General features: G+C 39.0%; 1 protein-coding gene across 1 annotated transcript; it reads right to left on the bottom strand.

The window, feature by feature from the left end:
* Positions 1 to 5,084: 5,084 nt before the first annotated feature.
* Positions 5,085 to 7,086, bottom strand: LOC128049611 (growth-regulated alpha protein-like). Its single transcript, XM_052641867.1, has 4 exons — positions 6,961 to 7,086; positions 6,754 to 6,877; positions 6,557 to 6,640; positions 5,085 to 5,707 (listed from the first exon to the last, which is right to left on the bottom strand). The coding sequence occupies exons 1-4, from the start codon at positions 7,046 to 7,048 to the stop codon at positions 5,692 to 5,694; spliced, it is 312 nt and encodes a 103-aa protein (XP_052497827.1). The 5' UTR covers positions 7,049 to 7,086; the 3' UTR covers positions 5,085 to 5,691.
* Positions 7,087 to 15,006: the final 7,920 nt, after the last annotated feature.

Raw genomic sequence — 15,006 nt, 5'->3', positions numbered from 1 at the left:
AAGAGTCAGGATGTCTTAGATGACCTGATGACTTACCATGTCATGGGGAAGAAATGCGTCTCACCCAGAAACACACAGAGGGACTCTTTCTGGAGATTTTATGTCTCAGCATACCACAGAATCTGAGTGCAACCAGGGTGGAGCTGGCCTCACTAAGGCAGATGTAGTGAAAGAAAAGGAAGAGGATGCTCCTGGCATGATGTTTTTGCTCTGCCCTTAACAGGCTTTGTAATCTTGGGCAATTCAGTTGATTTCCCTTTTCCTCTCTTTTTATCGCTAGCAAAGCAATGTGAAAATAAAATGATAGGCATTGGAACACTTCATTAGCTCATTAACACTTGGAGGGCTCAGGAAGAACCTCCTCCAGGAGGTGATTTCTACACTAAGAGCTGAAAAAACAAGTAAAAATTAAGCAGCTGAATGAGCGAGGAGGTGGGGAGAAGCTGAAAGATGTTCCAGTTAGAGAGAACAGTATTTGTAAGACCCTGAGCCGAAACAGAAGTGGTGTTTTCAGAGAACCAAGAAGTGATCTGATACATGAGAGCACAGAGTTTCATACAGATGAAGTGAGAAAATCTAGACTCTAAGCAGTTAAGTAATGTGCTCAAGGTCACATAGCTAGTAAGAGTCTGATCTCTGAATTGAGCATGTTTGCACCAGGACTTGCATTTAAACTACAAATTGTGTACAGGCTCCCTATAGTACCATGCAAACAGAAGACCATAATCAATGGTAATACAAGTCTAACATTTCCTGGTGTGTCTGCTGCTGCTGCTGCTGCTGCTAAGTCACTTCAGTTGTGTCCGACTCTGTGTGACCCCCTAGACGGCAGCCCACCAGGCTCCCCATCCCTGGGATTCTCCAGGCAAGAACACTGGAGTGGGTTGCCATTTCCTTCTCCAATGCATGAAAGTGAAAAGTGAAAGTGAAGTCGCTCAGTCGTGTCCGACTTTTTGCGACCCCATGGACTGCAGCCTACCAGGCTCCTCTGTCCATGAGATTTTCTAGGCAAGAGTACTGGAGTGAATTGCCATTGCCTTCTCCCGGTGTGTCTAGGAGGTGATAAAATGAATACTCACATGAGCTTAGGTAGAAAAATAAAGATGAGAATGTTAGAATGAAAGTCATTAAATGTATAAAATTTAGGTCACAAAAGTAAGGAAGTAAAATTTAGTCAAATAATTCAACAGATAATCTACCTAACCTTTGTTTCCACCGTAGTCCTCTGAAAATAAAGAAATCACCTCAAAGCAAATTTTGTGACTAACACAAAACAAAATTTTATTTTTATATTTTAAATTTTATTTATTTATTTTTAATTTATAATGTGTTAAGTTCTGCTATACAGCAAAGTGATTCAGTTATACATGCATATACATTCTTTCTAAAATTCTTTTCTGTTACACTTTAACACAGAATGTTGAATATAGTTCCCTGTACTATACAGTAGGACCTTGTTTATCCATTCTATTATAATGGTTTGCATCTGCTGACTCCAAACTTCCAATCCATCCTCCTCTACAACAAAATGTTGATAGCTTTTTTAATTGTAAATTTGCTTACTACTCACTAAATTTTCACTAAACTCCCAAAATCCATGGTAATTGCATTTATTTTACAAACAAAACACAACCTAGATCCAGATCAGTTCAGTTTCATATGGACTTAGCAGCAGGGTGAACTGTGTTATAATCTACCCAGAAACTGGATGAACTGGTCTGTCCATGTCTCTTAACTGGAACATTGACCCATGGAAGATTAAACTGATTTATTATAAGGTCTTCTATTAGCTGTGCCCCTTTACTGGTGGTGTTTCCATTTCAACACTGTTTCTGTACAACTCCCTGCATCTCCCCAGTGCCTACTTGCTCTTCAATCCTTACCCGAGAGTCTGCTCTCATTTAGCCAATTCCTACCCAATGGTTTGTCAATTGCGCTGGAAGTTAAACCTTTAACAACACCATGTTGGAATTCAAAGATTTCCACCTAAGGGGGAACAGGAGAGAGGAAATTTTGCTGAAAATTTTTCCTAGTTAACATACCTATGGTTTTTAAAAATTTATTTGTTTTTAATTGGAGCATAATTGCTTTACAATATTGTGTTGGTTTCTGCCATTCTTCAACACTAATCAGCCATAGGTATACATATGTCCCCTCATTCTTGAAACTCCCTCCCATTTCCCACCCCACCTCACCCCTCTAGGTTGTCACAGAGCATCTGGTTTGCAAATTCCCACTGGGTATCATTGGAAGGACTGATGCTGAAGCTGAAACTCCAATACTTTGGCCACCTGATGCGAAGAACTGACTCAATGGAAAGAACCCTGATGCTGGGAAAGATTGAAGGCAGGAAGAGAAGGGGATGACAGAGGATGAGATAGTTGGATGGCATCACTGACTTGATGGATAGGAGTATGAGCAAGCTCCAGGAGTTGGTGATGGACAGGGAAGCCTGGTGTGCTGCAGTCCATGGGGTCACAAAGAGTCAGACAAGACTGAGCAACTGAACTGAAATGATCTATTTTACACATGGTAATGTATATGTTTTAATGATACTCTCTCAATGCGTCCCACTCTCTCCTTCCCCCACTGTATAAGGAGATGGATGAACCTGAAACCTGTTACACAGAGTGAAGTAAGTCAGAAAGAGAAAAACTAATATAGTATATTAACATATATAAATGGAATCTAGAAAGATGGTACTGATGAACCTATTTGAGGGCAGCAATGGAGATGCAGACATAGAGAACATACTTATGTTATGATCTACATAAGACAACTTATAGCCATTGTAATCATTTACACATTTAGTAGGCATAACAGACCCCAGACTACATAAAAAGTATAGCAGAGCTTTTGTTTAAATGTCAATCTGTTTAAGAAGGAAAAAATTTTGCTTCAAGACACTTTGGCATGTACTGTACCTCTCTTTTTGATAAAAATCATCACCCATACATTCTCAGGAGCCAAGCAAATTTTCTATCTTTCACTGTGACTCTAAAAGGAGACTATCTGGAGCTAAATACGGAAGCAACAGTATATGTAGGGCTTCCCCCAGGTGGTACGAGTGGTAAAGAATCCGCTTGCAGTGCAGGAGACGTGGGTTTGATCCCTGGGTCAGGAAGATTACCTGGAGAAGGAAATGGCAACCCACTTTAGTATTCTTGCCTGGAAAATTCCATGAACAGAGGAACATGGTAGGCTCCATGGGGTCACAAAAGTCAGACATGACTTAGTAAATAAACCACCACCACCACCAAAGATATCCTGTACTACCAGAACCTGTGAGTATGTTACCTTGCATTGCAAAAGGAACTTTGCAGATAGGATTAAGTTAAGGGTCTTGCAAGGAGAGATCGTCTTGCTTTATCCTGGGTGGCCTGATATAATCACAAAGATTCTCATAAAAAAGGAAGTAGGAGAAGTCAGAATCAGACAGAAGGCAATGTGGCAGAGCAGATGGACCAAAAGAAAATATCTCAGAGAAAGAAATGTTCCTCTCTCTAAGTTTTCCTGACTGATTTAATAGTTAAATTGACATGAGACAGGTTAGCAGGAGTAAATCAAACAAAAGTTTAATAATATATGTACATGGGAGAGACCTAGGAAAACTGAGTAACTCACCAAAATAGCCAAAGCCCTCACTTTAAATACGATCCTAATCTAAAGACAAAAGATGTTGGGAGCAATGGTTATGGGACTTTCGGGGAGAGAAGTAATTTGCCTGGGAATAGAAGAGCCAGTGTTTGATAAACAATATTTGCTGCACCATGCAGAGATAATGGGACACGAAGTGGACTCCGATTCTTAGATTCTGCTTAGAGTTTGACTTATCACCCCTGGCCCATATTCTTTGCAGAGATCTCTTCTAAGTCTATTCTGAAAACAGGTTTTTTATCTAAATTCTTTTAGGCAGTTAAGGTTCAGTTCAGTTCAGTCACTCAGTCGTGTCCGACTCTTTGCGACCCCATGAATCGCAGCACGCCAGGCCTCCCTGTCCATCACCAACTCCCGGAGTTCACTCAGACTCACGTCCATTGAGTCAATGATGCCATCCAGCCATCTCATCCTCTGTCGTCCCCTTCTCCTCCTGCCCCCAATCTCTCCCAGCATCAGAGTCTTTTCCAATGAGTCAACTCTTCTCCTGAGGTGCCCAAAGTACTGGAGTTTCAGCTTTAGCATCATTCCTTCCAAAGAAATCCCAGGGTTGATCTCCTTCAGAATGGACTGGTTGGATCTCCTTGCAGTCCAAGGGACTCTCACCACAGTTCAAAGGCATCAATTCTTTGGTGCTCAGTCTTCTTCACAGTCCAACTCTCACATCCATACATGACCACAGGAAAAACCATAGCCTTGACTAGACAGACCTTAGTCTGCAAAGTAATGTCTCTGCTTTGGAATATACTGTCTAGGTTGGTCATAACTTTTCTTCCAAGGAGTAAGTATCTTTTAATATCATTGCTGTAATCACCATCTGCAGTGATTTTGGAGCCCCCAAAAATAAAGTCTAACACTGTTTCCACTGTTTCCCCATCACAGTTAAGGTAGAGTTTACAAAAAACACCTTTCTGAATCTTCTGCTTATTAAAAATAACCAACAAAGAGACACATTTGGTGGGAGGCAAATTTTGATGCCTTAAGGAAAGAGATTTGAAGAGGCCATGTTGATGGCTTTAAGATACAGGAAGATGATCATAAGCTACAAAACACAGATGACCTCTGGAAGCTAAAAAGACCAAAGGGATGGATTTTCCCCTAGTGCCTCCAGAATGAGGCAGCAATGCAGACACCTTGGCCTTAGTCCAGTGGAACTAATTTTGGTCTTCTGACTTCCAGAATTGTAAAAGAATAAGAATATTCTTTTAAACTACTGAATTTGTAAAAATTTGTTACAACAGCAATAGAAAACCCAAGTGCTGGGCATTCAAGAGGGAGGATAAAAGAGGTCAAGAAATAAAAAAGAAACTTAAGTAAGAAATTTGTGTAAAAAGCTTTATTTTCATGTTATTTATAAAAATACATCAATAAATACTTAAACTTCTCTATTCCAAGATATAGAGAAACATTTAGATAACTCACACTAAACAAGGCATTATGCCTTACAAGGAAGACATAAAATGTCCAAGGGATATTTAGATCATTGTCATTTGTAAAGGTTCAACATCAGAAATGTTGACTACAGACTGTGAAATGTTTCAATAAATAACAACTGACAATTTCTCTACAAAAAGTAAACGTACACACACATTCCCTACATTAACAGTGATCGTGATCTATCTGTTTGCTTGAACCCTCCACTACTGTCTCTAGTCTTTACTATATTGGATAGGACAGTGTGGAATACCCTCTCCCCAAAAACAGTTTAATAAGTGAAGAACACTTAAAACACATCATCTTCAAATTAAACAGTCAGGATTGAACTAACTTTGAGTTAACATAAAAATAAACTTTGAAATTAACAGTACCGAGAACTGCCAAACACATTCACACCTTTAAATATTAGAATATCAATACACAGGCCTTGAAAAATAAATAAATAAATACAGATGTAAATAAATAGAACCCTCATAAGAAACAGCCAAATACATTAAACACAGTCTAGATGGCCCTGGGAGCCATTTGTTTCTCTTCTTTTACTTCAATTCCACTGAGGCTGCGCAATAGTCAAGAAGCTCCTTCCATCTCTCTTGATCAGTTGGCACTAGCCCTGCAATGAGAAAATGGTTACTGTAAGTAGGACTCCAAAAACTGACCTCACAGCCCTGCACTATGTGGTTGCTACCTAGACCAAGGCTGCACTGTATGACAGAAAATGCCAGGCTCCTAAATGCTATTTAATTAGGAACATGGAGTCTGTGCTAGCAATCTTACTATTTTCAAAAAGCGAGAACATAATGCCACCTTGAGCTAAAAAAAGTACACGCATGACATCACTTAAGCCACATGGCAAACTCCATTAAATACCTATTACTATTATTCCCCATGTTATTGAGACTTAAAGAGATTAAGTACTTTCCCTGGGGTTACAGGAATAGTAAAGGGTGGAATCTAGACTTGCACTGTGTTGGCAGAGGCCAGGGGGAGGGACCTTCCCCTGAAAAGTCCCTGGCTTCACCACCAAGCCTGAGTTCCATATGACCCAAACCCAAGAGTTTTACCTCTCAGGTCTGAAGCTCATGAAAAACTCGAGGTAAAGGGTATTTGTTCCTTAACAGATAGGAAGCATTTTAGCATCATTGGCTAACTCTGCTTCACCTTTTGGGCTCCTTGGTGGCTCAGATGGTAAAGAATCTGCCTACAATACAGGAGACAGGGATTCAATCCCTGGGGCTTCATCTTTTAGAAACATACATTTACCCACACTCCAAGAGTGAGCAGGCCAGGAGGCAGTGAAGTGTCCTTCTGACACCAGAGTAGATTAATGACCCTAATGGCAAATTTAATTCTGAAATAATGATTTTTTTTCATTCTTTCAGCTTAATCCTAGGTTTCTCTGACATAACTTTCAGCAGGCAGAATGACTATAGTCACACGATGAATAAAAACCACAACTCACTTGTTTAGCATCTTATCGATGATTTTCTTAACCATGGGGGCGGCGGGGTTGAGACACACTTCCTGACCAGTCTTGAGAGTGGCTCTGCAGAGAGAAGCAAGAATCTACGTGAGGTGGGGGGTCCATTTGAGGGATAGGGTGGGGGCATCGGCACGGTGGGTGGTGATGACGAGGACAGCAACAGAGGTGACACTTACATGACTTCGGTTTGGTCGCAGTGGGGGCCCGGGGGCGTCACCTTCAAGCTCTGGATGTTCTTGAGGTGAATCCCCTGCACGGTCTGCAGGCACTGGCAGCGCAGTTCGTTGACCACGGGCGCCCCTGCGGGAAGGACAGAGTGGGTTAGGGGCTGTCCTCAGGGGCACCCGCCCGTTCCCGTCCCGCCCTGGGGATCCGGGTCTCACCTGCTGCGCGCCGGCCGGCGGCCACCAGGAGCAGGAGCAGCATCGCTGCGCCGAGGAGCCGGGGGCCGGGGTTCGCGGCTCGGGCCATGGGTCTCAGCTCTGGGGATCTGTGTCTGCGGCGGGAAGGCTGACGGGAGCGCTGGCTGAGCGGACTCTGTGGCTCCCCGAGCCGGGTGAACCCTTTTATCCTGATCAGAAGGGAGTTGCCAGCCCCGGGGCCAGGGGAAATTCCCGGTCCGGAAGGAAGCGGGCCCCGCCCCGCCTCACGCGTAATCTGCGCACTCGGAGTGTCATCCTCGTACCCAAATCCCCACCGGAGGGTGAGTCGCCTTGCAAGAAGCGTTGTCACATCTTAGAGGAGACAGGCATAGTGACAAACGTTAGTTATTAAGATTGAGGGAATTAAGGCCAGGGAGGAGGGACGCAGAGAGAACTGATTTTCCACGTGTTACTTACACTTAAGTGTCTTGGGACTTGATGATTTTATCCACGTCTGCATAAATACACTGTTAAAGCACAGGTCATCTCAAATTATGCATGAGAATGTTCTCTTACTTCCCGGTATTTTACGAGCACAAATAAATCACACCTCATGTCATATTATCCCCGCAGTAGTGAGGGGATGACCAATATCAAAAGTTTAATTTTGTGTTTACATTGCAACTAAAGTGTCGCAATCCTACAAAGCTTCCTTCCCCGGTGAAATTCTGGAACTTCCAGAGCTCGAGTAGATTCATGAATACCAGCTTTTTTTGCGTAGAGTGTGTTGATTAATCCGTGAACTAAGGGAAAAGTGGTCATTTGGACCTATTCCAGGGAGGGAAAGGTGTGTCCCGGTCCAGTTTCTAGTTTTGTTCAAGAACAAAATAAGTCACAGGAATTGGAGTTGGGGGGCGAGGAATGCCTAGTGCCGGTAGTAAGGGTAGCACCCTTCACTCTTCTAACCAAAAAAACAGGTGTTCCTGTGAAGTATCTCAGAGCTAAAAAATCATGAATGTCATACCATTTACTTGTCTGATGGTCACAAATCTCATTTTATCTTCATCTTATATGGACTATTCTGCTTCCAGTGATTTGATTTCCTTCCAGAGAAATAACTGTTGTCATATTTTATTTGTACTGATTTCTAAAAAGACACTTCAAGCAGTTGATTGAAGACATCATAATTGTGTAGTTTATTTTTCACCCTTAGTTTTAATGTCCTATGTTGGATTATGCTCAGGTAGGTTTCAGATGTTTAGGAGTGATTCTGGATGCAGATCTGTTAAAAGTGTGGGGATACCCAGTGGTAAGCAAGAGAGGGGAGGGGAGGTTGGAAGGGTGGGTGAAGACACAGAGCAGGTCTCTGATCGAGGCTGCAAAGTAGGAATTTCAGCTCTCGGAAATATTGATCCAACGCATTTAATTGTCTGTGCCTTAGTTTCTCATCTGTAAAATAGAGATGAACTGTAATATCTACTTTAACCAGCGTTACCGTGAATAAATGTATTAGCATTTGAAAATACCTGTACATATTAAATGCTATAAATAATTTTTAAAAACTAAAATAGAAATTGCTTTTTCCATATTACTAAGCTGAAATTAATCTGAGGATAAAATCTTTGCACAAAGAGAAAAGAATTATTGAAAAAAAAAACAAAATAAAAATAAAAACTCTTCCAACATAAAATGTTTGCGTATTTTTTCTTAAGAGAAAACAGAGTACATTTTTTGTTATCTAGTTTGTTGAGTAATCTTATGATTCTAGTCATTTCAACTACAAAATGTGAAAAGTGAAGATCTCTCATTTTGATTATTAGAAAAGATTAAGAATAACTAGGCTATAACAAAGATTTGTCTTTACATTTTTTTGTCAGTATAGTCCTGAGATAAAGAACAGGAAATTTAATTTTTAAAAAAAGAGTAGGGAATTAAAGATGACCTAAAGCTTATTAAATATGAGTCACTTAGCAATAATTGAGAATTTGCCTAGATACTGTTGTTATTTTTATTTTTCTGGGATTCTTAATTGGAAATATACTTGACACTTGACTCAGTGAACATGAGTTTGTGCAAACTCTGAGAGATAGTGAAGGACAGGGAAGGGTGGCATGCTGCAGTCCATGGGGTTGCAAAGAGTCAGATATGACAGCAACTGAACAACAACAATACTTAACACTTGGACAACATAGGCTCAAACTGCATAGGTCCACTTATACACAGACTTGTTTCAATAAACATATTGGAAAAAATTTTGGAGATTTGTGGCAATTTGAAAAAAAAAAACTTGCAGACTAACCATGTAGCCTAGAAATGTCAAAAAAAAACTAGGAAAAAGTTGCTATGTCATAAATTGATAGAATCCATGTAAATACTAGTCTGTTCTTACATAGATATAAAGTGAGTGATATTTAATATAAAATTAATGTGGTAGCTTTCTTCCTGTTTTATGTATGCCTCTCTATTTCACAATTGGAGAAACTATCATCACAGGTAAATTTTTTAAAAAATGTAACCATGTTTCTAATACTATGTTATGAATATGACTGTAATACTGTTGGCCATAAGGTTTTTATAGTGGTTCATTCATTAGAATATAGGCTAAGCTACTGTGAAGCAATTGTATCAATTATACTAAGCTACCACAAAGCAATCATTGCTTCCTTATCAATGCATTAATCATTATATCTGTAATTAAATATGAATTTTACATTATCTTTCATTTTTGATGAGTCATGTTATTAGTGCATATAACATCTATAGTGTTTTGTATTAAATAAGACAATGTTGATGGAGATACTGACAGATGATTCATCTTATAAACATATGACAAACTTAAAGTATCAATAAATACAGTACAGTAATGTAAATGTATTTTCTCTTTGTTAAAATTTTCCTAATAAAAGTGCCCTAATTTTCTTTACTCTAGCTTACTTTATTTTAAGAATAAAGTATATAATACATATGGGCTTCTCTGGTGACTCAGCGGTATAAAGAGTCCTCCTGCCGACACAGGAGATTCGGGTTCTCTCCCTGAGTTGGGAAGATCCCCTGGAGAAGGAAATAGCCACCCACTCCAGTATTCTTGCCTGGAAAATCCCCACAGATGAGGAGCCCAGTGGGCTATAGTCCATGAAGTCTCAAGAGTCAGACACAATTTAGTGACTAAATGAAATATGTATTAATTGACTGTTTATGCCATTGGTAAGGCTTCCAGTCAACAGTAGGTGATTAGTAGTTAAGTTTTTGGAAAGTCAAAACTTATACTTGGATTTTCAGCTGTACCCATAACCCCCATGTTTTCAAGGGTCAACTGTATTAGGTTTTCTTGAGATAATCAGTGGCTCAGAGACATAATATCTATTCTTTAAAAGTTAAAAACAATTTGATTTTATTTTTCTGGTTAAAATGTATATCTGCTTATTATAGAAAAAAGTATAAAGGACAGAAAACATGAGATTGTTATTAAGACTTTTAAACTTCTGTTCAAGAAACAAACTTTTGCAGATCTTTCCTTTTTTCTTCAACATTCTAGTAACTGACATGTTTTATGTGTTTATGAGATGCTAAGTAAACATGAAGTGCTATCATAAATAACACTTTGATGTAATAGGCAATATTCTAAATCTTTTACATATATGTAAAACCCACTTAGTCTTAACTGCCTCATGTAATAGTCACCAGTTTATTTTCTTCACCATTTTTCCCCCACAGGGAAACTATTAATAAGTTGCCAAGATCTCAGAGTTAAGATAATTCAGAATTTGAGCTTCAGGTAGTGTAGCTTTAGCCGCTCCACAATAAAAAAATTACTTATTTTTCCTGAAACAAATGACAGTTAACTTCACAAGAGCAGTTTCTTTGGTTATTCTCATGGTTGAATAGTTCAACTTCGCCTTTCCTAAAACTTGAAAATAGCCAACTACTCGAGTCTCCAGTGTTTTATTTCACTGACAACAAGAATTTTATTTTGTGTCATGAATATTATATACTTGAATTTAATAAAATCCATATCTATTCATCTAGCGATTTGATTTTCCAAATCAGTGGACTTCAACTCAAAAATCAGGTCAGGAATAATGACTCTACCCTGAGAGTTTCCCAGAAGCGAACTGAGCAATACCATTAGCTCTTATTTGCTGAAATAAGGATCACAGTTTTCTCCTGACTTTGTTTGAGCACTTTGTCATATTTTATTATCTAAAATATTTTGCCTTCAGCATTAATTGGAGACTACCCAGACATTTATTCTCTTTATAACTTAAGAAACCAGAGAATGTTTGCTCTAATGCTTTCCAGATCCAAACCAAAGTATTGGCATAAGCCAATACTCAGGGTGAATGAATAAAGAATCAAAACACTGTAGTAGCCAAAAGGATAAACCATATCAAGAAGCAGCATTGTATTTGTAGAATTATCTTCAACTTTATGCCTAAGAATTTGTATATTGTCTTAATAAACATTGCTTAATGAACATTTATTTCTTACAAAATAAAGTGCAAAAGATTTTTTCTACTTTAATATATCAATTCTCAAAATCTAATACTTAATGGCACTATATTATTTTTCAGATCATTTAAAATGCAATAATGTGGGAATTCCCTCATGGTCTAGTGGTCCACACTTTCACTATGGAGGATCTGAGTTCCATCACTGGTTGGGGAAAAAAGATTCTGCAAGCCTCACAACATGGCCAAAAACAAAAGAAAAAAATTAAAAAATAAAAAGCAATAGTATTCTGAAACCTACTAAAGTAACCCATGTTCTTCCCTTCTTGTTTTAAAAAACATCTTCCCTAAATAATTACTCATTTTATGAGCTGAATGGCAAATGTATATACACAAACTTTCAACTAAGGCAATCACCGGTTTTAAAAGTATAGAGCCAACCCTATATTAAAAGAATTAGTAGCTAAATTTCATTTTGAGCTACCATATTTACAGCATTATGCAGATTTGATTGACATTATCTAATCTGCCTTTAAAATCCAGAGTTGTGGGACTTCCCTGGTGTCCAGTGGTTAACACTCTGGGCTCCCAATGCAGGGGGCCTGGGTTCAGTACCTGGTCAGGGAACTAGATCCCACATGCAGCACCTTAAGCCTGGTGCAGCCAAATAAATAAAGATTTTAAAATCCAGAGTTGGTGCTGTATCCCCAGATGATGAAGCTTCAGGAATGGTCTGTGCCCTGCTGCTCTCCTCATGCTGGCCTTGGGAAGTTGTGCCCACAATTGCCAACCCTGTCTTGCCGCAATGATTACTTTGGGTAGAGTGATTCTGGCACAGAGAGGAGAAGAATGAAGATGTTGGAAGCAATAAATGCCTGGATCCATCCGCTTCTTCAGTCCAGAACATTCATCCAGGGTCATGCCCCTGGTCCAGTCTCTAGTATATTTGTCATTTCTGCCTGCCTTGAGCCCTTTCCTCCTGCTTCTGGAGGAGGTTTTGGTGGAGAAAAACCTTGGTTTTCCTGTGGGAAGCATCTTTTCTTTCTCCCAATCTGGGTAGCTCAGGTAGAGTGACCCTGCTTTAAAGCTCCAGGAGTGAAGTGAGGACTGAAGGTGATGTTGGTCAGTCCTTCCAGTCTGGGTCCAACCACAAGCCATTCTATAGATGCAGGAGTGGATGAGTGACCTAAGCCTAGCCAAGTCAGAAAAAAATCCCTGGAGTCTTTTTGTCGAGAAATGCTCAGAAAAACAAATTAAAAAGCCCTTGCTTCCTGTTGGGTTATATCTAGTAGAACAGAAATTTAAAACTTCGCCTGCGCTTGAGAACAGCTTGCCTAAAATGAAGCCAGCACAGAGAAAAGCAGCCTGATCCAGAGTGAGACTGTTCTGAAGTTTTGAACTGAGGTTTATTGCATCTACTCATCAGTCTTTTAGTTTCATAGGTCAAATGAGTCCCTCTTCATTAACCCAGTTCGAATTAGGTTTTTTGTTACTGACTCTACTTACTGCTAGAATTATCTTATGTAAAAGGAGGGTGTTTCAACTCAAATTTAATGCCTTTCTCCATTTGTTTCTTCATTTTCAATGGTTATTTTTTCAGCTTTTATAAGGTGGGAATGAAGTTTGGTGCTGGGGATATAAAGAGGAATAAGAGACTCTGCTACCATCTAACCCTCAATGCAGTAGGAAATGAATGTAAAAAAGAAAATTTTCGGAAAAGCTACCATGGCAAACCATTCCCAAGGTATTGGGAATGAGAAGGGAGACTTACTGCAACTCTTATAGACGGTTTATGAGAGTTGTCAGACAAGTTTTCCTGAAAGAAGGGCTCACTCATGTGAATCTTAAGGGGCTTTCCAAGTAAATGAGGAACACAGAGGGGTGGAAAACATTCCAGGAGAGGATCAAGTGGGCAAAGGCATGGTTATTGAAAGAGCATGTGAGTACTGAGAGAGCAAGTGTCTTGCATTTAGAGCTCACTCTATGAGCAGGAAGAGGGGGAAAGAGGCTGGAAGAGGTGGCAGGGCTGGGACATTGGAGGCCATGTGCTCACAGGATCCTGCTTCTCCATCAAGACCCAGTTTGGATGTTACCTCCATTGGGAAGTCTCACCTCAAGGTGACCTTTATCAGCTGTCTACCATGGGGAGGAGGAAAGGCTAGGGTAACCTAAGATTCACAGTGTGTGCAGAAAAGGAAGGGTGGTAGATATTGTAAAACTAACAATAATAAATAATAATAGGCAGAAACTTCATAGAAACCCAAATAGAACAGAATGACCAGAAGGGGGAGCTCTCACACTCTGGGACAAGAACAGAGCCCAGCAGGAGGAAGACTCCTTTCCTTGCAAAGACTCAATGAAAATCCATGAACTTTTTATTTACTGTAGCCCTCCCAACTTCTTGTTCCTTTCTATAAAAATTTTCTTCTTCCCTTACCGCTTGGGGACTTGGATGGAGCTTGCCATGGCTGCAGACTTCAAATTGAAATTCTTTGCTGGTCTTGAATAAACCCATCTTTACTGGAGAAATATCTGACAATCTATCAGTTTTAGGTCAGAAATATTAAGTCAAAGGGCATTTATAAAGCACATACAATATATTGATGCAAGAGATTGTGGTCAGTTTTGCAAAAGATATGTACTGGAAAAAGCTGAAACATGAAGTTCTTCTTCATGTGTACTTTCTTCTGCAATAGAGTTAGTCTTACCTTCTGTTCCTGTTGTAAAGACAGCCTGATAACTTCAAAATCTCTCAATATTTAAATTCATTTCAATTATCTCTGAATACCAAGTAATATGTTAAGTTTGGGCATTATTCCAAGTCTTCTAAAGAATAGATTTCAGTGTAAACTTTGACTTTCCATTTTTTTATGATTATTTTTTAAACTTTTGCAGAGGTAATTAAAGTACATCACATATGTATAAGCCAAAAAAATACAGAAATGCCAAAATTACCAAAGAATATGTCAAGAAATAGATATAGGAAGTGAGGAAATGTCTCTGTGGAAATATTTTTTATCACTCTTGGCTATAATGGGCATGAAAGCAGCATGATGACTCTGTTTTGATGCTTTCTGTATTGTGGAAGCAAAATTTAGAAGTTGAGAGATGAGTTATAAATCACAGCAAACATATCATGCACAGTGATATGTTATTACATATTTCAGCTAGGAAAGTTATAATCATCATAAAAATCTTGATGATCAGAGAATATCCTCTGTAACTTTTTAAGGTTTTAAAATTTGTTGATACATTCTTTATGACTCACATATACTCTCTTTTAGAAAATGTCATCTGTGTGCTGGAAAACCAAACTTGGTTTATGCAGTTGTTAGGTGAAACATGCCCATGTGTTTTTTTCAAGCCAGATTGGTCGGTCATGTTGTTTAACTCTTCTATACTGTTACAGATTTTGAGAGAAGTTTGTTAGAAACTTCTAAAATGTTTAGAAAACATTGGTTTTCTAAAAACTGTGGTTTCATTTTAGTTTCTCTCCATTTTGCTTTATATATTTTGATAATGTTACTAAGTTCGCTAAGTATTTTTGTCCCTTGTAAAATTGCCACTTTTTTATTTTAAATCAGCCTTCTTTATATCTCAAGTCTTAATGTATTATTTG

The sequence above is a fragment of the Budorcas taxicolor genome, chromosome 6 (genome assembly GCF_023091745.1).
Source record: "Budorcas taxicolor isolate Tak-1 chromosome 6, Takin1.1, whole genome shotgun sequence".
Lineage (NCBI taxonomy): Eukaryota > Metazoa > Chordata > Mammalia > Artiodactyla > Bovidae > Budorcas > Budorcas taxicolor.
Note: the sequence above shows the minus strand (reverse complement) of the source record. Positions and strands in the feature narration are given on the sequence as shown.